The sequence below is a fragment of the Nicotiana tabacum genome, chromosome 19 (assembly GCF_000715075.1).
Source record: "Nicotiana tabacum cultivar K326 chromosome 19, ASM71507v2, whole genome shotgun sequence".
NCBI lineage: Eukaryota > Viridiplantae > Streptophyta > Magnoliopsida > Solanales > Solanaceae > Nicotiana > Nicotiana tabacum.
This window is the reverse complement of record NC_134098.1, coordinates 80,424,247-80,450,676: the sequence shown is the minus strand read 5'-3', so window position 1 is coordinate 80,450,676 and position 26,430 is coordinate 80,424,247. Positions and strand designations below refer to the sequence as shown.

The 26,430-nt window shown below is 35.0% G+C and overlaps 2 protein-coding genes and 1 long non-coding RNA gene across 4 annotated transcripts; 2 read left to right on the top strand and 1 right to left on the bottom strand.

Moving 5' to 3' along the window:
* Nucleotides 1-7,167: 7,167 nt before the first annotated feature.
* On the top strand, nt 7,168-10,643 carry LOC107766789 (uncharacterized). Of its 2 annotated transcripts, XM_016585637.2 has the most exons (5): nt 7,170-7,569; nt 7,666-7,977; nt 9,758-9,850; nt 10,115-10,182; nt 10,310-10,643. In XM_016585637.2, the coding sequence occupies exons 1-5, from the start codon at nt 7,228-7,230 to the stop codon at nt 10,422-10,424; spliced, it is 930 nt and encodes a 309-aa protein (XP_016441123.1). In that variant the 5' UTR covers nt 7,170-7,227; the 3' UTR covers nt 10,425-10,643. The 2 variants fall into 2 exon arrangements, with proteins under 2 accessions (XP_016441124.1, XP_016441123.1); XM_016585638.2 differs by lacking the exon at nt 10,115-10,182 and having other exon boundaries at nt 7,168-7,569.
* A 3,451-nt stretch (nt 10,644-14,094) lies between these two features.
* LOC107766788 (uncharacterized) lies at nt 14,095-19,104 on the top strand. The gene is made up of 3 exons (XR_001643783.2): nt 14,095-14,650; nt 17,549-17,726; nt 17,896-19,104. It is a non-coding gene; the product is annotated as an uncharacterized LOC107766788 (long non-coding RNA).
* A 1,521-nt stretch (nt 19,105-20,625) lies between these two features.
* Nucleotides 20,626-23,699, bottom strand: LOC107766787 (uncharacterized). Its single transcript, XM_016585635.2, has 7 exons — nt 22,839-23,699; nt 22,404-22,643; nt 22,173-22,307; nt 22,000-22,071; nt 21,706-21,924; nt 21,514-21,616; nt 20,626-20,865 (listed from the first exon to the last, which is right to left on the bottom strand). Exons 1-7 carry the CDS (start codon nt 23,361-23,363, stop codon nt 20,825-20,827), a joined length of 1,335 nt encoding a protein of 444 aa, XP_016441121.1. The 5' UTR covers nt 23,364-23,699; the 3' UTR covers nt 20,626-20,824.
* Between the last annotated feature and the right edge of the window lie 2,731 nt (nt 23,700-26,430).

Below are 26,430 nucleotides of genomic sequence, written 5' to 3'. Positions count from 1 at the left end.
TAAGTGCCAACATTTCGCACCACTAGTACATCAACCGGCAGAACCCTTGCATTCAGTTCTGTCCCCGTGGCCGTTCATGAAATGGGGGATGGACATCGTCAGACCACTACCACTGGCTCCTGGAAAGGTAAGGTTTCTTTTAATTTTGACTGATTATTTTTCTAAATGGGTGGAAGTAGGTCCTTATCAGAAGATCGAAAAATGCGAAGTAGTCAATTTTCTGTGAAAAAATATAATCTGCAGGTTTGGAATACCAAAAGAGATTGCATGCTACAATGGGCCACAGTTTATCGACGCAAAAGTTACAAAGTTACTTGAAGACTTGAAGATAAAGAGGATTACCTATTCACCTTATCATCCAAGTGCAAATGGTCGAGCGGAGTCAACAAACAAAGTGATTATTCAAAACCTCAAAAAAAAGGTTGGAAGCAGCAAAAGGCAACTGGCCAGAATAATTACTTGGGGTTCTATGGGCCTACCGAACAACGACCAAGTCAAGCATAGGAGAGATCCCTTTTTTACCTTGTATACGGTTCAGAAGCTTTGATACCGGTGGAAGTGGGGGAACCAACCTTTAGGTATTTCGAGGCGACCAAAGGATCGAACAACGAAGCAATGCTAATCAACTTGGAGCTGCTCGAGGAACGCACGGACTTGGCACATGTCAGAATGGAAGCCAAAAAGTAGAGAATGGAGCGTTATTATAATCGAAGAGCCAATCTCCGATATTTCAAAGTAGGAGGCTTGGTCTTGAGGAAGGTAACTCAAAACACCCGAGAACTCAACTCGGGCAAGTTAGGCCCAACATGGGAAGGCCCTTACTGGGTTTTAGCTATCACTAGGAAAGGATCATACGAGTTAGAAAACCAAAACATAGACAAGTTGCCCAGCAACTGGAACGTGGCTCACCTCAAAAGATATTACTGCTAACGAACAACAGCCAAATGGAAAGTATGTGCTGCACTCTTTTTCCCTTCATTCAGTTTTTGTACCAATTGGGTTTCTCTGGCAAGGTTTTTAACGAGGCAGCAACGGAAAGCATACTACAAAGACAGTAGTGGTAAGACCTTTGATAACAAGGCAAACAAACAAGTTTCCACTTAGGGACGATTAGATAATCTTTGCTTTGTTAGCAAATTCCCACCGAGAAGTTACGTTTGCTATCGAAAAGTGGTTACCCGATCGTTCACGAGCACAAACCACTAGAGGAATTTTAGGTATTCTTTCGGTCGATATCATGGAAAACAAGATATGTTGCCGAGTGAAGGATTACCTAGCAATTCATTGGTGGGATCTTCGAAGATACAAGACTTCCAGTGTTCCAATTCGCATTCTTCGCATTCGAATACTTGGGGGGAATGATATGAGGTTACAGCAACACTGAATGCTAGGCAACACTGAATGCCACATCAACCGGGGAATGAAAATCCGGAACAGAATACATCATCAGGACCGGGAACTGCGCAGCCAGCACCGTAGAAACAAGTTGTACAAGATAGCCACAAGTCATGGCAATCTCTTTTCTGCATAGCAAAATGCTTATGTACTTTTGAAAATAGAAGGAATTAAATGAAATAAAATCCTTTTGTTTTTATCTTGTTTCTTGTCTAAACGATGAGTTAATTTTAGCATTTGAAAGTTAAATAAATACTTCAAATGATTATGACGTAATGAACAAGAGACGCCCTCTTCAACAACACCGTAAACATAAGAGGGCCCTCTCTTATAAAAAAACTCCCATGTTAAAGGGTTGGTTTCGAAAGAATCAATGCCCAGAATCCATAATGCCATTGGGTAAAAATACACCCCAAGTTGCATACGAAAATGACGCAAAAAACAAATTTGCGCAAATACTTATTGAAACCCTCATGTAAAAGGGATAATTCTCGGAACCAAAATGCTTTGAAGAAAAATCATCCGAGATTACACATAATAAAGTGCGAAAAGAACAACATGCACAGAATACTTAAGTAAATACGAAAGTTAAAGACTTTCATGAAAACTCAAAATAAAAATAAGACTTAAACAAACTTGAGCAAAAAATATGTTTTTATTTACAAGGGCGCGTCAGAGTCATAAAGGTAAAAAATAGAAAAAGAAAGAAAAAGCTAAGTTGCAGTGTCTCCGGAATCAGGAGGAAGAGAAGTATCTGCATCTCCGGGAGTTGGTTCCACTGATGACTCAACGTTTTCCCCTGCTTGCTCTTCGGCATCATCACCTTTCGACCCCTCTTCAGTTTCTAAAAACTCGAAACCAGAATCAGAAGAACTTGGAGCATCAGACTGCACCGGGAGTCCATTCTTTGCAGCCAACTCAAGCTCTCGGGCCTTAGCAATTTCGACATCAATGTCAATGATTCAGTCTTGGCCTCTTCCAAGGTTTTTCTCCTCATACTATACATAGAATAAGTGTTTTCAACAATGAGGGAAGTCGCTCGGCGCTTGAGTTCTTCTTTGAGTTGAGTAATTTCGGCAGAAAGGTTTTCCCGGGCGGACCTAGAAGATTTGAGACCGGTATCGAGCTCACAGACAGTTGAACTATAGATTCTATTATGCTCGATAGTTTTCCTGTACTTCTCTTCCCACTGGGCATGTTTCGCTACCACAACAGCAAGCTCTTCACTTTTGGAGTTTAAGGCTGCCTTTAAGTTAATCACTCTTTCAGCAGAGACATCCTCATCATTTGCAGCAAGAATGGCATTCTGGACTTTTGTCCATTTAGCCTTGGCTTCATCAAATCTAACCCTCAACGGCCTAATCTCTTGGCTAAGGGTTACCATTTCTTGCTCGCTTTGCTGCAAACGGGCCTCCAAAACAACGGCCTCGGTATCCTTGGTTTCCAGTTCCGAGAGGCGGAGAACAGTTTGGTCCCGTTCCGCCAATAGATGATCCCGTTCAGAAGTAAGTTCTTCCTTCTCACGAATCAGCCTTTGGAGGCCCTCAGAAGCAAAAAGTTGGCCTACAAAACAAGAAGAGGTAAAACTTAGAGTACATTTGTTCAAAAGTAGAAGAAATAACAGAAGAAGAAAGGAACGTACCGCTGCGGCATTATGCATAGCATTGTTCAACAAACACTCTCTCGAGAGTGCCTGAATCTTCTCCTAGTCTTTTTCTAAAGTCAAAGGTTTCAGATAGTTAGCAAGCTCCACCGGCCTCGAAGTAAGTTGCACCCGGTGGAGACCGAAATGGTAACACTCCTCTTCCTTTGTGGATCTTCAAAAGGGGCAGCATAATTTTGCCCCAAATTCCCATGAACTGGGGACTGTGGAAGAGGGGCACCTTCTTCGTGGTCAGGCACGGATGATGGAGATAATGTAGCAACCGTTGTTTGAAGAGTGGACAAAGATGGAAATGATATAGCAGTTGCTGGTGATGGTGAAGGTGGAGATGAAGATGATGGAGTGGAAGAGTGACAAGCAGCTGCATCAAATGCAGTGCTGGTTGTTTGATGCTCGCCAACCAAAGACGGCATGGACCCGATACTCAACTTCGCAGTATCGGTTACACCAATTGGGGCCCGAGAGCAGGAGTTGGCATTATCTACCAAATCAAATTCTCCCCAAAGTGCCGAGACGTCATCTTCAACTGTTGCAATAGTCTCAATAGGTCGAGCATCATGTTGAGATGATGAGGATCATATCTTTATATGTCAAGAAGATCCCTTATCACTAGCTTCTTCATTATCGTCGATCATCACAGTGTTTATGACCGGCCCGGAAGGAGGACCAGTCACCATCGCCACCGGAGATGATTCGGGTTTGCCCTCTTTTTCTTTTCCCCGGCCGTAAAGGAACGCCTTATATTTGGTTGCTTGTTCTCTAGCCGGGGACTCCGTGAAGAAACGTTTGCGCCCGAAGCAGGCCTAGAGACGCCTGTTCGAGTAAGTGTCTCCTGAAGCAGCCTCGCTGCATCAGCAGGGTCAGCCAAAACATCTTCCTCGGGGACATCAACTGAGCCCGCAGGTAGACCTAATTTCGTGAACATGTCAGAAAGGTTCAACCAAGTTTTTCATATACAAAAAGTGGAAATGAGGTAAATTAAAGTTACCATGATTTTTGGCCTTCCGCTCGTATTTAATGGACAGCTCTTTCCACAAACGAGTTTTGGGCGTTGCGATGTCCAAGATCTTCTGAACCCACCGGTCCAAGCCCTCTACCATCGGTGGGATCCATCGAGTCGCTGAAACTTAGGAAGATTGAAGGATCAATACAAGCATGAAAGGATATCTAGTAAGAAAAGGTGTATAAAAGAAAACTTACGAGAGTGGTTCCAAGTAACTGGAAAGGATGAAGTTGTTGCTGGAATAATGTCACTGGTGGCAACTGCAACAAACCGTTCCATCCACCCACGGTCATTGTCGTCGTCCATGCTAGACAACAAAGCATGATGGCCACGCTTGCAAAGGTTTATCATTCCCCGCGGAAGATTTTGGGGGAATAAAGATTCATCATATGAGTTAGGGTTAACTCATCTCCTGTTTCTAGGCACAAACGCCGAAGGCAGGCGACCGTCCTCCACACTGAAGGACTTAACTATGCCAAACACACTTGGTAGCGAAGGCAAAACCCCGTAATCACGGAATCAAGCTCTCCGCTCAAAGAAAATGCACCAAAAGTAAAGGGATACGTGAAACAATATGTAAATCCTTCCATGGGAAGGGTCACTCGCTCCGATAGGTCAGGAGCAATGATATCCAACTCATGACAGCGGCAGTCCTTCTACACAACAGGAATACTAGAAGGGAGAATAGAAGAAGAGTACCTACTAACAGCCCATGTGCGAGGGTTAGCAGCAGGAAATTTTTCTTCAAAATCCTTCGAAGTACTAAGCCTTCTTGGGATGATGGAACCCACTGTTGGAGGAATGGAATCCTCAATTTTTTTCTTACCCTTTGAAGAACTAGAACGTTTTGAAGAGAAAGCCATTAGAATAGAAGGAAGGAAAATTTCTGGTTCGAAGAAGATCAGAGAAAAGTTGCAAATTAGAAGTTTGAGAGATTATGAAATACATAAGAGAAGGATGGTGTGTATAAGTAAAATTTAGGTGGCTAAATTCATGACTATGATTACCTCGATAATCGGTAAAAGCTGTGTTGAATCATAGAATGACGCGTGTTTGGGACATTAAATGCGGAGAGATGTGCGTCTAATCAACTGTCAGAGAACTTCAAAGGGAGTTATAGTAATTCCAGCCAAAAAGTTGCTTTCTACCAACTTCCTGGTAACTCAAGATTGTGTCACCGGAAAGCAGGGGGGCTATCTGTATAAGAAAAAATATGACATGACACGTGGACGCTTAAAGGAAGGACACATGGAACACAAGATGGGGATGGCCATCGAACATAGTTGTTCCGCTTGTCACCGGAAGGAATAACGATTATAAATGGAGTATTAAATGCTTTGCGCCCGGTAACATTTAATACAAAATATTTTACACCATTAAGGATGATGGTCCGTTACAAGGAATTTAGCATTTATGTCCAACGTTACATCTTGATCAATGGCCCTCATAATTGACATTAAAGAAGGCATCATCCTAGGACTTCCTTTCCCAATACATAGCTATAAATAGGGAGCTCAGTTATCATTGTAAGGAGATGAATTTTCTGGTTAACTTATACTACATTCTATACAGTATTTTAATATAATTTTATTCTCATCGCTTTTGATCTTATCATTGTTGTGCCCGAGAATCCTGTTCCCGGACTCATCAGCTCTGTCGTTCCATCTGCATTCTAAGGCTAAGTATTTTATATTTCATCAGTTATTTCGTTACTTTTTGGATCAAATTAATTCACTTGTCTAGAAATGACGAACAAATTCAACTGTATCGTTTTATGGGTAAACAAAGTTATAATTAATTTGTTTGTATGACTTTAGTTTGATATGAATTCGAATTCGTAATGTTTGTTACACTAGATATTTTTAAAGGAATTTGATTTATGTTGTATGAGTTATTTAGTAATATTATCATTGAATCCTAGAATTAAAATTTTGAAATAGGTATTTTAGCATTTATAACTGTCACTATTAAATGCTGTTTTTAACCATTGAGTTCAAATTGTGGGGGTTATAAATCCCCACAATTTTCTTTTTTAAAAGACTGATATCATATTATAGGGGTTACAAACTGTCCTTACTTGCCTGGAGAAATCGTCACAAATTCAAATTTTATTTTGTGGCAATCGTTATGGAGGTTTTAGAAAACTGCGCGTAAATGCTCGTAGCGAACATAACTGTGGTATTTTTTTAAACCGTCACAATTAATTTTGTGGAGGTCGAAAACCACCACAAATCGACCAAACACCACACACACACACACACAAAAATGAGCCTCTTTTTTTTGTAGTGATACAAATAAAATCTCTTTGTCAGAGGGTTCAAAAGTAGTTCTTCAGTACTTATCTACCATCATTTGATGGGATATGGAGTACCGTTATATGATATTTCTCCTCCCCTTAGCCAAGCTAGAGTTTTAGCTAAGAGTTTACAGAAATTATTAGTTTTGGCCATTATTTTATATTTGTGTTAAAAAATTTACTGAATATATATGAATAATTTATCCATAATTAAGTAAGTTATCTTTTTAGTTTTAGAACTCATAAATTCAAATATTGGATGTTCCTCTGATCGATTCTAGCTAAATAGTACTTCTCTCAGTTTCATTTCATAAATACAATTTTTTAATTTTAAACTTTTCAATTTGTTACAAGTATGTGCGAGTTTCATGGGATATTTTCGTATCTGTCAAAGTTCTTTTTTATATTAATAATTTCAGATCTGATGAAGGATCGCCATATAATAGAATAATAAATTTAATTTGAATAAAGTAGGTCAACCCTCGTGAAGAATGTGTTAGAATAATACAGTCGAACCTCTCTATAACAGATTCGTTTGTTCCAAATATTTATGGATGTTATAGCGAATTGCTGTTATTGAAAACATATATTATAACAGAAAATGAAATTTGGTTCCAAAAAAATTTAACTTTTATAGTGAAGTGCTGTTATATAAGGATGTTGTTATAAAGATGACGGACTGTATAATAGAGCAATAAACATAAAAAGATAAGACTCTGTCAGCTTGCCGCCAAGAATACGTGTACAATATCATCTCTAGCCAGCCTAGCCTGTACTGTATTACAGATATAGTAGTATATATAATTTCTCACAGCTATCATCTTAAGAATAATTCCTCTAGAGAAAGGGAGAAATTAAGAGTTTGAGAAAATGGGAAATGTATTTGCAGTGATAAAACCAATAATTCATGGTGTATTGAAAGCTATTGGAATGACATCCCAAATAGTGGAAATAGAACGAGGAACTATCATGCATTTTTGGGTTCCAACTGAAACCATTCATTACCATAACCCAAACAACAAATTACCTAATTCTACACCTAAGCCTGCTGTTGTATTTGTTCATGGATTTGTTTCCAATGGAATTTTGACTTGGCTTTTTCAAGTGCTTTCCTTAAGAATTTCAGGTGCTGATTTTGCTATCTACGTCCCTGACCTACTTTTCTTTGGAGATTCCTTCACTGATCGTCCCGAAAGGTCAACGAGTTTTCAGGTATTAAATTGCGTGATTATTTCATCTGAAATTTAAATTGCAGTCGTTTTTTTAATTTTCTTTATCATTGGACAAACACATGAAATTATATTATAGGCAGATTGTTTAGCAAAGGGAATGATGAAGCTTGGAGTGGAAAAGTTTTCTCTAGTTGGACTTAGTTACGGAGGAATGGTTGGGTTCAAGTTGGCTCAATTGTATCCTCACATGGTTGAATCTATGGTTATGTCAAGTACGGTTATTGAGTTGACTGAGTCTATTAGCAATGCATCGTTGGAGAATATTGGGTTCACAAGTTGGCCTGATTTTCTTTTGCCCAAAACTGTCTCTGGAGTTAAAGTGCTTCTATCTATTGGTTCTCATAAGTTGCCATGGTTGCCTGAATTTTTCTACAAAGATTTTCTTGAGGTACGTTGTTCCTCTTTAACTTATTACAAGTCATATTCTATCTATTAATTATATTGAATTGTGTGATCATTTTATTTATTGAGACTTAAATTTAAAATCTCTGTAGTGTTGATACCACGTGGAATAATGTGACCTGCTCGTTTAAAAAATTAAGTTGATATACTTTTAATTACTTAATAATATACATCTCAAAAAATGAACTACATTATTGTAAAAATTGTGCTAAGATACCTGAATCTATTGGATGATCAATGACATGCATGTAACTGTTGAGGCGAGGGGAAGTGGTAAAAGCAGCCCCAAAAGAAAGATTTAAGAGTCTAGTCAAAGTTGACGTCCCAAAAAAAATGTCAAAAGTGGACAAATAACTTTATTTGGTGTATAAAGTACTAAGGACATCTCTTAAATCAGGCACTATATATCTTTTGGCATTTTTTTGATTCATCGTTAGAGATACATGAACCAACCAAAACATAAAAGTAACTGAATGGAAAAATTATTGCGTCTCATCAACATGTAAAAAAGACTATTAAAATAAGGATAGAAAACTTAAGAAAGACGAAAAAATGTTGGATATGAGTTGATGTAAACACTATTCGCAAGTAAGTTTTTACCGCGGATATAGTGTTACTATATATCTCAGATATTATATATTTTTTGACATTTCCATTTGGAAGAGTGCATATAAATTTCTTTTACACTCAAATTATGGTGACATATAATAGCAGGCAGAAACGGATTCAGAATTTTAATATCATGGATGCACCATTAACTTTGACTAAAGTTGATACTTGTCATAGTGTTTTACAACTAATCAATTTTGCACATTATCTAAATAGATAAACTTCATACTTGATAAATCATAATTTTTATTTTATATCACTAACATTATATACAATTATTGAATAATATGGTCTTAAATTGATTTGGTTCTTACTGTGTCAAAGCAAAGAGGAAGTTAAGGTACGTAGAATGTTAATGACAAAGTTATGCCGTAAAAAATTAAACTTTCGCATGTTTTTATTCAAAAAGAAACACAGAGATATCAAAAAGCCTTAAGAGCATATGGCTAATTCTTTGTATTTGCTTACCAAAAAAAAGTATTTTACTTATTTAAAAATTGAAGACAAAACTTCAAAAATTTGATTGGAATAAAAAAATATGAAGCAAGTTTTATCATGTACTGCGTAACTAATCATTTAGTCACATAAATTATTTATTGTAAAACAAAGTTAGAGTAGTTCAAGATAAAACAAATCTCAACTAAAAATAATCAATAGCTAATATCAGAACTCTTAATCTATTAGTATTTAGTATTTACCATGAAGAGAATTTATCAAATTGGATGAAGTCAAAGGGAAAAGAGAAATGAAAAGAAAGGGTAAGAGAAAGAGAAGAAAAGATTAGCTCAAAATAAAAATAGAATATGTGGCCATATGGTGTGAAACCTGGGGATCCAACGCCCACTTTTGACCATGGGTTCACACTGCACTATACAACAAAATTTTCAGAAAATTATATTAAAAATCTAACTTATAGCTCCAAGTGCAAGTGCACCATAATTTGTGAGGTGGATCCGCCTCTCATAGCAGGTAATTATATTATTGATAAACTTAATTTGGTAATTGATAAACTTTAAAGTTATTAATATTCTGCTAGCTATAAATTTACCAGTTAAAGAATGTTGTTCTTGTGTACAAATTCTTTATATTATCAGTGTTTATAAACTACATTTGCATTTTTATACCATGATTTTAATAACAAAACACTATAAAAGCAGGTTATGTTTGCCAACAGAAAGGAGAAAGCCGAACTTCTTGACGCTTTAGTAATCAGTGACAAAGACGCAACTATTATCCCAAACTACTCCCAGGTATTTCCAACCTTCACTTCCTCTTGTTCTTGTTACTGAACAAAACTTCTTGAATGTAGGTAAATTACCCAAAAATCATAAGTCAATCTCATACCGAATAAATAAAATATCAGTTCTTAGCCAATTGCTTAATAAAGGGAATTGAAGGATATTTTAAGGGAGGAAAAAAAAAACGATAAAAACATGCCCCAAAAGAAAAGGAAAAATAAAAAGTAAACTTGGGTAGTACTTTACTAAATATCTTTGTTTAATCTTTCACAACAGAGGATTTACCTTTTATGTGGTGACGACGACAAGATTTTTAATATGGCAGTGTCTGATAACATGAAACAGTAAGTTCCTAGCTTTGGCAGCTAGCTATGTTCTAGCTGCTGAAGAGCAATTTTGGAATTCAAAATTTATGCTGTTATTGATCAAATCTATCGAATTATCTAATTTTGGATAAAATAATGAGTGCAGGAAGTTGGGAGAAAATGGGACAATCGAGTACATAAAAGAGGCAGGACATCTAGTTCAGTTGGAGCGACCTTGCTCTTACAATAATTATCTCAAGAAATTTCTTTCCTACTCATGAAGTGGCTCAGTGAATTACGATTATGGATTAATGTCGTCGTTTATATTGGGAATTATTTTCTTCTTACTTGTAGACATAGGCATAATTGGTTAAATCACGGAATTGTTGGTGTCTCATTTTTTCCTTCCATTAGTGTTGTTCTGTTTAATCAAATGTAATGGTAAATTTAATTGGTTAATACTAACCTTCTCAAGTATAATGATGTTCTTTAGTATTGCATTCGTAAGTTAATTGGATAATCTTTTTAACATTCTAAAGTCTTATTTTAATGCGGGAATCATCATGAATTTGATATTGAAATATAGTTTCCTGAAAAAATAGTCTCAAGAGTCTACCTGATCAGTTCAGGAAAATTGTTTTCTTTCTTCTTTTTATACCAAAAATACCAAGAAGATTGCAAGGGGGAGTTCTTGCTAAGGAATAGTCGATAAGAGATTAGAAGAAATTACTTTAACATTTTTTATCTGCGGAAATTTCAATTCATCTTTTCTCGTCTTGAGTGTTAATATCTTATTTAATTATAAATTAATGTATTTTTAGTTGTTATATATATCATCGCAATTTTAAAAAAAAAGTAACAACAGATAAATTAAAGTGCTCTGTTAATTTTTAATGAGAAAAGTGAAGGAAAAGTATTAAAAATAATATTTTTTTATTTTATTTATGTAGCAATATTTTCTTTTTAGTCCGTCAGAAGAGAATATTAATCTTCAAAATTTGAAAACACTAACTTAACATTTTTATTTTACTCTAAAATGATAGGTTTTTATAATCACATAATAAAATTTTAAAAATATTATAACCATATAAATATTTATTATCACAAATTTTAAAAGAATTTATTTCTTTCTTAAACCCTTCACTTTGGAACTAAAAGGGAGTAATAAAACCCGGGCACCATCCAGCTTTCGCAATGGCGCAACCTTTTAATTCAACACCGCGGAAATTCAAATATGCCGGCTATGCCTTCCTTTTAAAATGTGATTACTTTGCGTGTGTTTGGTAGGAGGAAAATGTTTCCTAGAAGATGAGTGTTTTTATGACTTATTTTCCTTTGTTTGGTTGGTAAGTAAAAAAAAAATTTCGAAATTTTTTTTCTAATATTTGGTTAGAGACTAGAAAATATTTTTTTGAAAACTTTTTTTTTATGTTACTTTCCTCACTCAACTCCTTTCCCAAGTCCCCATGTTTCTTGTGCTCTCCTCCCATCCCCTATAAATACCCAACATTTTCAGAACTCTATTTTTGTTCAAAAATTTAATTATTCTTCTAAAAATTCACACAAACTCAAAGGAACTAATGTGATACATTACTTTTTACGCAAAAATAATATTGAAATATGTACTCCTTAACTGAAAAGAAAATACTCTTTTTTTGTTAAAAAATAAAGTACTCTTTTTACAACATGAAAATAAATTACTTATTTTGTTGAAATAAAAGAAAATATTTTTTCTATATCATGAAAAGAAAATATTCATTTTGTTGAAATGAAAGAAAATACTTTTGCTACGTCATGAAAACAAACTTTTTTTTTTGTTGAAGTGAAAGAAAATACTTTTTACTACATTATTTTGTTAAAATGAAAGAAAAATTTTTTTCTTATTTTTTATTCTATTTCAATCATTTTTTTTGGTAGATGGAGTACCCGGGCTCAAGAAAAGAAAATATTTTTTTGTTAAAATAAATTATTTTTTATATCATGAAAAGAAAAATACGCATTTGTTGAAATAAAAAAAGTATTCTATCTATAACATAAAAATATATCATTAATAATATTTCTATTTTGGATGGAGGTTTGGGGTGGGGGGAGGGGTGAGATTTGGAATGGGGTGGGTTGGTGGGGGCGGGGTGGGTTGGGGATGAGTGATAGGGTGAGGAAGGTTAAAAATGAGTTTTGAAAAATATTTTTTCTTCTCTAGATAGGGAAAATATTTTTCTCCAATTGAAAAAAAAATGAGTTGACGAGGAAATATTTTCTAAAATATTTAACCCAATCAAACATGAGAAAATTAAAAAATATTTTTTATTTTCCTTCTTACCAAACACATACTCTCTCCATTTCAATTTATGTGAATTTATTTCCTCTTTAGATCGTGCAAAAAAGAATGAACCATTTACTTATTTGAAAATAATTTATCTTTATTTAGTGATTTATAGCTATACAAAGTATACAACAACAACAACAACAACAACAATCCAGTAAAATCCCATTAATGGGGTCTGGGGAGGGTAGTGTGTATGCTGACCTTACCCCTAATCCAAAGGAGTAGAGAGGATATTTCTGAATGACCCTCGGCTCAAAAAACAAAAAGACAAAAGGACAAAAAGATAAAAATGAGACAATATTAGTATCACAACACACAACAACAGTCATAGGAAAAATAGTCCAAAAGAAAGAGACAAAGCAAAAGGAATTTCAAAAGATGCAAAGCAAAAGGGAAGTTCAAAAGTTGCCAAAAACTTGTTGCGGCCTAACGCACACGCAAGTATATGCGGTCGTCAAGTAATAAAGTGACTAAAAGTCGGATGTTGAACCCACGAGAACTTGTGATTAACTATTAACTAAATTAGACTATCCTAATTATCTATACAAGAATTAAACTTAAAAATATTTAATTCTAAACTAATTAAATAAAAAAATATAAATAATGAACTTTGAACAGAGAAAGAGCAGATTTTTATGATATCAATGTAATGAAAATGATATAGGGTTATGGGCTATCTAACAATCCTATTGTATTCTTTAATTGAATTGACCGACTAATTTATCTAGCTTATTGGTAGACATGGTTAATATTGCTCATAAGAATCTGTCGAGTTCTTGCTCACCTATTCAAGCTAACCTAACGCCTATATGTCTATGGAGTTAGAATCAACAAGAACGCATTTATAATTCCTGTAAATCAACCAAGCAAACCAATTAGGTATATCTCTATCCTAACCACGAATCCGTTCCCCGATGCCCGAGTTCAAGAACTTGCTCTACTGAATCCTATATGCAATCTAGAATTCCAACTTTCGAGTTCAATTCTAGATTCGTAAATAGTATTCAATTGATGATCAAGCAATTAAATAATTAAGCGCAAGATTGAATAAATAAACTAATATAATAAATCAAAAAGGCAAAATCAATATCCGAATAACAATAGTCATGAAAGAACCACAACCCTAGAACGTGAAGTTTAGCTCCACATAGATATGGTAGCCAAACAACAAATCATACAAAGAAACATAAAAATTACTAAGTTTGGTGGGAGAAAGATGGAACTTGATGAATTTCGGCCTCCACGGCGGCTCTGTGCTTGTGTTTTCCTCTCAAAAACGTCCTCCTCTCTTTAAAATAGGTTTAGGTTGGCTTTTATATGAGTTGGAGGTATCTTGGGGTCGAAATAATCGAGTCCCGGTCGAAATAGGATATGTTCACGTTTTTTAGCGTTCAGGGCAGCGACTGGCCCTGGCGCTCAAATATTTTAGCTGCTGTAAATTGCGCCACAACCAGCGCCCCACGCTTGCTGTGGCCCTTAAATTTTATTTTTTGCCTTTTTATTTCGATTTCGCTCCAATTCGCGCCCTTTCGTCCCAAATTACATACTAATGATTCCTACCCATAGAAATACCAAAATTTAACATAAATAATCATATTAAGCATCTCAAATCGTTTAAGAAATGAACAAAATGTGAGGAATATATATCAAAATATTCATGCATTAAGCGATTATCCGTAAAATAGGTTCAGCTAAACTGAGAATGAAAGAGTATATACATATTCCGTATTCGAATTGGCAAAAATGGAACAATCCAAACACGATCTGACACAAATTGCAAAACTGAAGATGCAACAAAGTCATGTAAACGGTTATGGAAGAAGAAGAAGAGTACAATTGGAGAGAAGTGAAGTTTCCTGTCATCATACCCCTAGTGCCGGAGCCGGAACTCGAAAGAGAAACCGGCTGAACAACGACGTGACCGAGATATACTCATTACAATAGATTCACGGTCTTAACAGCAAACACGCTTTTGATTGGGCTCACCTTTGCCGTCTCGTCGATACACTTCATCTCGTTCGCGCCGTCTTCTGTTATATCCACATCCTTAATTTCCCTTTGAACCAGTATTCTACAGCTCAAATTGTTCTAATTTTTTTAGGTCTGAGAAATGAGATTGTCTATGAGAGTACACAGGCACTCATGGAGAAGCTTGCTGTCGAAGCTTTAGAGGTTGCTCTGGTCAGTATTTTCTCTCTGTTTTTTTTTTGTTGCTTTAAGAATTAAGCTGTGATTAATAATCTTTGCGTTATTTATTATCTGATGTTAGATTAATATATTAAAATCTGCATGTACAGTATTATTAAAATATTACCACTTAATTTGGTTTTTAATTGGATTAAGATTTGTTACCAATAACACCCCGGCCTATGTTAAGTTTTATCTAATCTGGTATTGATTTTATGGTCATATATGATAAAAAATGATTAGCATAATACTATTGAAAATTAATATTTGCAATTAGTCAAAAACTTTAATCATCCTAGACATGCATTTCTCATGCGAATTTTAAATTGGTATACTTCTCTTATAAATCATGGTTGTAATGACTAAGGCATGGTTACATATTGCGATAGTATTAGCTGGCAAAAATTGAACTACTTCACATTTAAAGGCTCTCACTAGATTAAAGATAAGTCATCTTTTTTGCGCATCATGGAAGATATATGCTGAGTTTTTTAAAAAAAATGAACCTTCAAGGACCGTTGGCAATTAGGATAAGAAACAATGGTTCCTTTTCTGGTTCGATGAGTAAGGAATAATTTATTGGAGGAAATGTACATGAATGATTATCAGGACTGAACTTTGATATGTTTCAATTGAATTTTGTTTCGTGGTCTTACCTTTAGTTCCTCATACATAGCTTTACTCTCCTCATACAGAGCTTTATTCTGCTTACTAAAACCATGATTCAAATGGTTTGATGAGTTTGTCTAATGTGCATGTAATTTTACATAGCATCTACCATTAATTAGGCTGAGTGTGAGAGAGTTGGTTTTCATCTACTTTGGAGCTTTAGCAAAGGATAAATTTATAAAAATTAGAATGTATAAGTACGAGTTGATGTAGGGGCAATTACTAGTTAGGTACCCAACCTGTTGCTCACTGTTTTTGGTTTATACTTTTCATAAATCCAGAATTTGAGTAGCTGCCATGAGATCTCATGTATGACATTTTCACAATCTGGTGCAAGCTTTTTCTGCTATTTAATATAATATCTATTCAGCTAGACCACCATAATTTGTGTTTGCAGCATTCAAGGCCATATTTTGGCTTTTTAAGGATATTTTATTAGTTTGATCGGCAATTTTATCAAAGGGGTGGAATTTCCTACTCACCTGCGATCCTTTTCTCCCTTGCTGGCGACTAATACTAGAAGTTAAACACATTGTTGGAAAATCTTTTATTACAAAATTTGAGTAATGTCATTCTGATTGTCGCTTGTCTTTTTGCCTGATGTAATCATTTAAGCATTTAGAAATAAATGTTTTGTCTTGTTAACAGTGACGGATCCAGAATTTTCATCAAGGGTATCAAAATATAAATAATTAGATACATCAAAAAGTCAAGGGGAGTCAACATATAGTAAATATACATAAAATAAAAAAAAGTATCTAGTAAAATAGTGTAATTTTCTGGCGAAACACCCCTTGCTTCAATGTGGCTCCGCCACTGCTTGTTAACTTTCACCAAATTGATGAACTGAGCAGCTCGATTGAACAGCATTGAGAATAGAAAATGAGAGAAGCGTGAGGAAGCAAGTTCTGTATCTGTGTATTGATCAAACGAGCTAACTAATTACAATGAACAAATATCCAGCTATTTATGCTAAAGACGAATCATAACTAATTCTAACTAAATCTAGTTAACTTAACCGACTGACTACACCCACAGTTAGTCAATTCCTTACATGTCTAAGAACCAATATTCGAATGTATGAAGAGTTACTCTTCGCTTTGAATGTGGTACTTAAGCAGCAAATATAGTTTATGATACGTGGCTAATATATAGTTAACCTGAAGGACATGCTGTTGTATAATCGTGTGAATTTTACTTTGCAACTTCTCTCTTAATAAGGCATTCTATGATTGGTTCCTGTATACTATCATGGCAATGAAAGCTTACCCGTCATTAGTTATTCTTTTGGTGGTTAAGACAAGTATTGCAGCATAAAGTGTTATATCAATGCACAACTTGATTGAGTTGATGCACATCCTTATAATCGATAAGTATGGATGAAAGTAGACGAATTGAGGCTGAGAGAGTGCACTATTGTCTTTGGTATGCACCTTTCCACTTAGGCTTTTTTTGGGGGGATCCAGTGTAGTCTAAAGTTGTGGAGGAAGGCATTTTCATATGAAAATGTGGAACTTGCAATGTCCAGTTGGGCATAATTAAGATGAAGTTATAGAAGTCGCAATTCTCAGTTTGTTGTTCATTGTTATCATTGAGAATCAATGCTAGTCCACTGAGGTGTCTGCCCCTGACTGATAGGTGGTCCTAAGGTCTTAAAGATTTCCAGAAATTTATCTAACTGTTGCCTGAATGATGCACATATCGTTAATTTTCTAAATTTTTAGTTATTTCATGCATGATACGCTATTTCTATGCCCGTTTTTATGTTATGCAACAGTATCATCAGGAGTTTTTCTCTACATTTTCTTTTATATTTTTGTTGACGATTGGGATTACACTGGGTTTGTTGTTGTTGACGATTGGAAAGTATGCACGTTTTAGTTGCTAGCACATGTGGTGACTATTATTTATAAATAAGCTTGTATCTAACTGTATTAGTTATTCCCCTGTCATATGTAACTAGTGCAACATCTGTATTCCCACTTCTACTATTGAACACAATTCCCTTGTCCCTTTTTTTCACTTTAAAGCCTTTAAACTTTGAAATAAGATATGTAAGGTAATATCCTGTAGAAGTTTGTTAGTACTTATGTTATTGTTGGATTTATTGAGCTTGACCTCATATACACCAGTAATCAATATAGTTTTGGTTCCATCGGTATAATCTCTAGGCATTGATAACGTAGTAAACTCAATAATCTTTTGGGATCCATGTTGAAATAGGTGAAGACAGTGGCCAGGATTGTGGAAGGAGATGACGGAAAGGTTATTTACAAGGAAGCAGAAAGGTTGAAGCCTTCAGATGTGGTAGAACCAGGGGACGTAGCTTAATCCAAAGGTCTCTCGCTCTCTCTCCCCAGTGTATGCAAGCGTGATCATAGTGTAATGCAAGGAAGTGTCGGTGAGTATTGTTTACACAACTGCAAGATAGCACCCATAATAATAGTTCCTGGAAAATCTATAATGTTTACACTTTACACTATCACGTTCATTAGCTTTGGTTCCATGTTTCTTTTATGAAATCAAATAGTTGCAAAAATCTAAACTAGTTCAATCTATTGCCAAACCAGAGGCTAGGGAAGAATCTGTAATTTAATGGGACTTGCAAAGTTTGAGAAACTTATCTGAAGTGGTGCCCATCCAAGGAATGCTACTTGGTGTGAGACAGTGGAAACAGCTGTATTACTGGTGGCAGGTTCTTCCTTTAAATGCCTATGCTTATATTATGTTTTCATTGATGTAAAGTATTTTTATCTTGTTTTAAATTGTGTCTATTTTATGTATTCAGTATTTAAGTTTGTTTGTACATAATACCAATTTATATTGTGAATAGTTGCTGAACGCAGTGAAAAAACTCATCCATTTACACATTGAACATTGTTCCTAAGAGATAGAAGGCATACCATTTGTGCTGATTTACTTTAACAATTTCTGTCACAAAGATGTAATGCATCACTTCTTGCCGCAAGAATCATATAAGCAGGAAAACATAAAATAAGATCTATTTGTCTAGCTCAATCAGAAGGAACCTGAATTAAATAGAGTAATTGAAGGGGAGCCTTGGACCAACAGTAAAGTTATCTTCGTGTGACCTATAGGTCACGGGTTTGAGCCGTGCAATCAAGCACTGACGATTGCATTAGGGTAGACTGGCTACATCACAGTCCCTTAGGGTGCGGCCTTTCCCTACACCTGCATGAACGCGAGATGCTTCGTGTACCAGGCTATTGAACGTAGAGATGCAAGTTCTTCAGTTGTCCATGGATTCTAGAGGAATTCTTTAAGAAATTGAGAGCTTGGGAAAGGTCATAAACATAAAGTGCTATGTAGAAATGTTGGCTCAAGGTTGCTGTACTACACACCACATATTTCGACAACCTTCTTGGATTTTTAGGAAACAATAATTACGAAGATTTTGATTAATATTGAAGGAATTGCTTTGTAACCTTAGTGGGTCCAGAAAGACAACAAGCAAAACCATCTTTCAGCATCTATTCCGACAAGAAGAATCCTGTAGGTTTTGTCTGTAGAAGAGGCCAGGTCCGTCTTTGCTCATTGAAAATGAAGGTAAGCAGATGTTGGAACAGAGAAATAATGGTGAAAGGCAAAAGATGACATAGACTAGGCCCAATAGTGGTGCTGCCCAGACTCGGATAAATGCATCTGGTTTGCTTTGAACCATTAACAATGGAAAGATGCCCTCCAGAGCATAATGGAACTATATATTCTATAGTGCTGACTGAGAGATGAAAAGCAATAACGAACTCTTGCAAGCTTGTTACCCCCCCCCCCCCCCCCCACAAAAAAAAAAAAAACAAAAAAAAAAAGGAAAAATGAAATCATAAAAAAAAAGAATAAAGAATACAAGGAAAAAGATACTCCCTCACTGGAGGGAAGGAGTACTGAGTTAGATTACATGACAAGTAGTCACTAATATGAGTTTGGTTGATGTCTTAATGATAATCCACAAAAATCCATCTTTTCCAATTCAAAGCCACCAGTATGTTATTTACTCTATGTTGCCCTCAGTGGAATTTGGATATATGATTATAACAAACTTTTAGTCCCTTATAAATCACGTAAGCTACTTATCCCTCTTTTTTCCTTTCTTTGTTCAAATGATTAAAACAATATTTAAAGACTGATGTGAAATGTAATGTTGTTCTATCTACAAAATTTATTCTAATTGTGTGACAAAAACATGAGCTGCCATATGATTAGGCGCTAATCTGTTTTTTTCTCTATGGAGAAAGCATGAATCCTAATATCTAATTCAGATGTCTCAACATCACCAATTATTTTGAAAAAGAAAAAGGCTTCTCCCTTTATTAATTTTCCAGGTCTTAATCGACATGTCTTATTCTGTCCAAAAGGCAACTAAGCTAGCCACTATGGTTTATTTGTTTGCTTCCTTTTAGTATTCTCATGGGCTGCTCAATATTACCACTCAGGTTATAGTCAACAGAGTATCAGCTTGTGCCACTTGATGAGTATGACCCTTAATAATCAATCTTTGGGATAGAATTTTCTCTACTACTCTAACTACAAAATATTGTGTTTCCTAATATATTAGAATCAACCAGCTTCTAAGCATATTTACTAACAACTTTATTATGATGGATTTCCATTAAATTTTATGGATTTTAATTTGTACTTTACAACTGACAGTAAAATGGAAAATTAATATGATATCTTGATTGATTACAACCATAAGTTACCATACTGCAACAAGAACCATGCCTCAATCTCGAACAAGTCGGGTTGGCTATATGAATGCTTCATTCATCATTAAATCAAGTTACCGTAAATTAGATAAATATAGGTAGCTTATGAAGAGAACTTAATCTTAGAATATTAGAACATATGTATCTTATGATGAGAACTTAATCATGCATTTTCTTAAATCTGGTAGGTATATAATCTAAAGGAATTCTCTTAAATACCTATTGATTATTGGGTAATATAGATATTGTACTCACAAATTGTCTTAATTAATACTTTATAAATTACTAAAGATTTTAATTTATAAAATATGAATTATTGAGGTGGACTAAATTTTGCGCTTGCCACTAGCTTTCGGGGATTTCTCGGTTATCACGGGGATTTCTCGGTTATCAAAAGAGAGAAAAAAAAAAAGGAACAAATTTTGCTCCTGTTGAGATGCCTTTTCTTTTATTTTTCTCTTCAGTAGTTGCTTTTGTTTACCTTTATATATAGATGAAAATTAGATTTATGTATATAGAATTAGCCAGATTTCTACTTTGTTTTTAGCTAATTTATACTGGATATCTTGGGCATAGTTGGCTCCAATTGCAGTTTGATTAATTGCTAGAGAAGATAAGGTTTCCAGTGAACAGTGTCATAGTATTGCTTTGATACTCTTGAACTGCAACATTTACATACATAATATACTATGTTATGTACTTGGAAAAAAGAATCAGGATCCATGACATCTGAGGTGAAGTCATTCAATGATCTTGAATGTTTAGAACTGTAAGGTCACATTCCCATCTTCAGGTCATTTCCAGCTTCAACAAAACCTGCACAACAATCAATAGTTTTTAGCTTCAACACTTGTACAGAAGCCTAATTTCTATTGTTCTAGTGTTAAACTAAAGATAAGTGTTGCGGTAAGTGATACCGCGGTCCCTTTTCAGATAAGTATTGTAGCTGAGAAAGATATGGGCATAGGGCCCTCCTATGAGAGACCAAGGTTCAAATTTCAGTAGCGGAAAGAACACTAAGTTGGGGAGTAGGCAATACTTGGTGGAATAGTTGAGGTGGACGTAGCCAAGAGACTACTATTGTCAAAAAAAGAAAAAAGGAAAGACGGCCCTCCCAGAACTCGTAAGTCTTAATAATGTAGTTGAATAATAACTGTTCATTTGTGTTGGATAGTTACATCTTGCCTGTCAATCAACTACTTTGGGAATTTTTTGCCGTGCAAAAGTAACATAGTTTTGATCATTTAAAGTGGAAGACAGGAAAAAAAGGGAAGATACCTAATCAGCAACCTTTTTCAACAGGAGTATAAATCAAAGAGGTCCCAACTGTTCTCAAAGCAATATGATAGGTTCTGAGTCTCTAACATGGAAAGTATCACCCACTTTAAATGATTTTTAATCTTTTTTTGTTGAATTATCATAGACATGATAGAAATATCGACTAGACATGTCACTTGTGCATACCTGTAGACGGATGGGGAAGAAACTGTGCTGATCTTCCTTGTTGAAGATCCATTGCATACATGTTATCTAAGTCAGTGTCCCAAGTTGGAAAGCTCTGAACTTGCTGTATTTTTGAATGGTACTTTCGTTAAACAAATTGAAAGAAAAAGGGAAATTAACAGTTTATTGACTAAGATAGGTTCGAATAATTACATTGATATTGGATGAGTCAAGAAATATTTCAGGGATTGATACAGGTGCGCTAGTGGTTCTACGTAGAGCCATTTCGCTAAGATTTAGAATACCCATTTCGAATCCAGAACTTGACACTATTTGCTGCAATGAATTGAACTGGCGTTGAGCCATACTAAGCATTTCAGATGATGTTCCAGCTCCCACCGTAGGAAAATTAGCCGTGCTAGTTGCAAATATCTGAAGAAATAAAATGTGAAATAAGAACATGTTTTTACGCTAAGAACGAAATAATTTCTTGATATGTTCCCTTACATCTTTGTTGAAGAAATTGTCTATCTCGATATCAAGCCTTGGATTAACAGCAGCCAGTTTCATGGATAGGAACTGTCATGATATTGAATTATCAAATATAGAATCTCAAATCATAATATTTCTAGCAACAATAGCAAATATGGAAGGCACTATTTTTCTTGATTTTTTTTTACCTCTACTTGTCTTTGGAGAGACTGGACATAATTGATTATTTCATCAAGCATTCCTGCTTTCCCTGTGATCTTGTTACATCCTGGTACTAAATCTTGTAGAAATCTCATTCTCTCACTAATCTTTTCCCTTCTTACCTGCCAAAAATATGAATTAAGTTGCTGGTTAAGTTGTGCACTGGATTAAAATATTAATCTGTAGTAAAAAACACTTGGACCAAATCTATAACTCACTCGTTCAGCTAAACTGTGGCTATCAGTGGCTTGACCCCGACGTGCTCTGACATGAATATAGTCAGGCTTTTTATCTTCAGTAATTTTGGACTTCTCCTTTGAAGATTCAGAAGATTCCTTACTGTTGTTACTGTTATTGGTGCTCCTTCTGTTGTTGTATTTCTCTGTTGTTACCTTGGAATCTCCTTCCTCTATGCATTCTTTCATTTTCTTGTCTTTGGTTTCCTCTTCAGCAAGCTCCTGAAAAATGTCCACCAATTGTTAGATTACAGGACAGTTGCAACTATTGAATTATGTGACCATCGTGCGTAAGTTTAAACTCTTAGAAAGAGCAAACTTTTAATTACTTAATTATATTGTGTCTCAACCTCATTGAAATGCAGGGACTAAACATAGACAGGGCAGAGGAACAGTTTCAGTTGGAGTTGAACATACCTTGAGATGTTGATTCTTGTCTGCTTTTCTCTTCTTGAAACTCTCTCTTCCTCTATTAGAACTCATCATACTCTCTTTGGCTTTACCATCAGACACAGCGTTATCCGCCATGTTAGGTGGGCAACTTGTGGTTCTGGAAATGGCATAATTCAATCCCAATTGTGGTGTAGTTCCTCCATATCCAACCCCAGTGGGAACATAGCCTAAACCATCAGTACCAATGGTCCAATTGTTCTCTAAACAGGGGTCCGGTTTAATTGCCCGAGTCACAAGCTCATTAAGACTCTCGTCGTTTACATTGTTGATCTGACCATGAAACTGTTGAGCTCCAGCTGTTTGAGAATAAAAATTCATCAGTTGTTGATCATTTTGTCCATCAAAATAACTCATCATTTCTTGTTGCTGCAGCTGTTCTTGCTGCCATTTCATTCTCGCTCGTTGTCGTTCAAGCACGCTCATTTCTGAGCTTCCATTTCCTCCATTGCCAGTGATACTGTGTAACATTTCTGGTAATGCAATATTCATTAATAATAGAGATCCTTTTTTCAAAAAGAGTAAGAAAAAAGGGACTTCCAAAAGCTGCTAAAATGCTACTGTCCTTTGTTTTGCTTTGCGGAAAGTAACAAAAGGCGGTTCAAAATTGTACTAGAAAAATATTAGGTAGCTTCCTAACTCGTTCCTTCCTTGTTACGTCCTCTTGAACCAACTCCCTCTTTCTTTCTCCTCAAGTACTATGAATGCACAGCTTCTTGAATAGAAGAAATGGGATTCTTTCTTTTTTCTTCTTTTTTCCTTCTCTTGTATGGTGAGAGAGAGAATGTGGAAGAATGCGTGAAGGTTAAAGGTATAAGGAAAGTGGGGTATATATAAATTTGAGAAAAGGTTAGCCGAATAGGAGAGGTGAGCCTATGAGAGGGGGAGAGTATTTACTTTTCCGAGACATTTAAAAATTACTCTTAAAACTTGTATTCTTAAACATTTTTTTTTATGTGTGAAAAATTTCAGGAAAAAGTTTTCAGATAAGAAAGTATAATTTTTAAAAAACAAATCAAAAAGAAAAGTGTGTCAAATAAAAAGTAATAAAGATAGTACCATTATTCTTGTGAGGGGCAGATGTAGTGTGCTATTTACGGATTCAATTGAACTCATAATTTTCGATACTGAGTAAAAGATTTTTTGTGTAAAATTTCATTAAAATTGTAAAAATATTAGATATGAACCCATAATTTTAAAAATATAATGGTTCAATATTAAAAACCTTAAAGGTTGAACCCATAAAGTTTAACTTGTGGATCAGGCTCTGATTCTTGCCTGGTTCAACAAGATATTAGAGTTGACATAATGTTAGATTTGAGTCCTGATACAAGTTATATGACAAAAATATTTCAATTACAAGAAGAATACAGTCTACAAAAGAGAAACCAGATAGATGATAAATAAATAAATAAACGTATCCACTACTCTTATACTCGAGGAAAATAGTTTTAATTCAGCTCAACTTTTAACTAGGTGCGAGAGCTATGGAACGTAACCACACCAAAATGGGCCATGGTTGGTGGGCCCAGGGAGATATGACCAACCACGTGAGACTGTCCCGCAAGAACGCAAAGTGTGAGAACAGTGTGATACAATTGGTCTTCCACTGATACGTGTCAATCAATGGACCCGTCAAAGGTGACATGTCAGAGGGATGACGTGGACACCAGCCCAAAAAGGCGGAAAACGGGGTTTCAAAATTCCGTGCGATTGGTGTTTGGTACCTGAAAGTTAGAGAAACGCTCCCTCTGACGCGCGTATGATAATCGTGTATCAAACGACTGATTAATATTGGAGCATGTTGATGACGCACCAATTAAAGCAGTTAGCATATGATGTACTGAAGTATATTCCGTAACACCAGAATTTCAGATATTACGGGATTGTCAGTTGCTAAAAATAGCATTCCTTTCGCTTTAACTTATTTCCATATTTAATTAATTTGAGTTGCACCTTTTTCTAATTAACAAAAAAAGTTTTTTCCCATAACATTAGGGGAGGATAAAAGAGGGAGAACCCAGTAGATCCACCTCTTGACTTACGGATTCACGTGAATCCAGTAGATTTTATTCAAATAATAAAAATATATTCGAAAAATTTATTAAATATCTATAAATATTTGAATGTGAACCTAATTACTATTAAAAATTTACTCGAGGTCGTTGCAGAAACATATAAGCATTAAATTCTGAATCCATTTCTGCAGTGATCGGTTTTAACCTTCCACCTCTGCCGTACCAATATGTGCAATCTATTGTTATTATACAATATCTCCTAAGTTTGCTTGCGAGTTCGATTCTCACTCTTCCATTTCCCTCTTCAATATCCCTCCCTAATGCTCTAATGTATTAGAAAAAGATTTGAACAGAAAATTTGCAGATATGTGTAACTATTAATGGATGTTTATAAAGTTACGGGTGAGAGTTTAAATTAATGCACAATATTTGGAGATGTGAAACTACCAAGGTTTATGTTAATAACCCAATTAGGTACTCCGATTTGGTTGGTAGGAGTAGAATAAGGGATGTTTATAAAGTCATGGGTGAATCATTGTATATAACTAGTTTTTAGTGTACGTGCATTGCATGTGTCTATCGTGTTAATCAATAAAAATATATACAAAAAGAACAAATTTATTCTGCATGTACCCCATACACTCTTATAATCTAGGTAAACCGATCTGTATTTCAGTAATCTTCGTAGGCCGTCAACTAGACACTCCCAATTTAATTCTTTTTTTTTGAGTCTTATGTTTCTTCTCATCTCAAAGATTTTCATTTAACTCTAACTTATGCACCACATGAGAAAGTAGGAACACTCTAAAAGAACACATTCCACATAATCCCTTCCAAAATAATTATATTTATGGATTACATAATTATATATATAGATCAAAGTAAAAATATAACATTTCAAAATTTAACATGAAAATAGAAAAGTTTTTTTTAAAAAAAGGAAAAAATAGATTCTACGTTTTTGTTTGACAAAGTTGCCGAAACATTTCCTATAACAAAAGTAGTTAAGAGTTTCCTTTTAATGTATTGTCCTTTTCTATTTATGTATAGGAAATATTAGAATTTAAAATAATTTGATTCCTTCTTGAAATATATATTTTCTTTTAATTAACTTAAGATTTTAGGAATTGAAAACATTTTAATTCCTTTTCTAAAACGTGTTTTTCTCATTTATTTATGGTAGGTATTTTAGGAATGTGTTTTTCACTTTTCTAAATCAAGGTCCTAAATAGGAAAGTAATTAAATGAGTATTTTTAAATATTTGGAAAGTAAATTGAATGATTAATACTATTAAGATAATTACATGACTTATAAATGGATAACATAATATAAGTATTTATTTGGATAGTGAAATGGAGGACCACAGGGAGAAAACGGGGGGTCGGGGGTGGGGTCTGGGCAGATTTTCTATGCATGCTATCTCTATCAACGGACAACATAATCGAGGAAAGATTTGATTTCATTTTCATTCAGCTTTCTAATGAATTTTTGTGACCACTGACTCTTTCCCTTTTCGTAGTTAATGTTGCTTGATTATCCT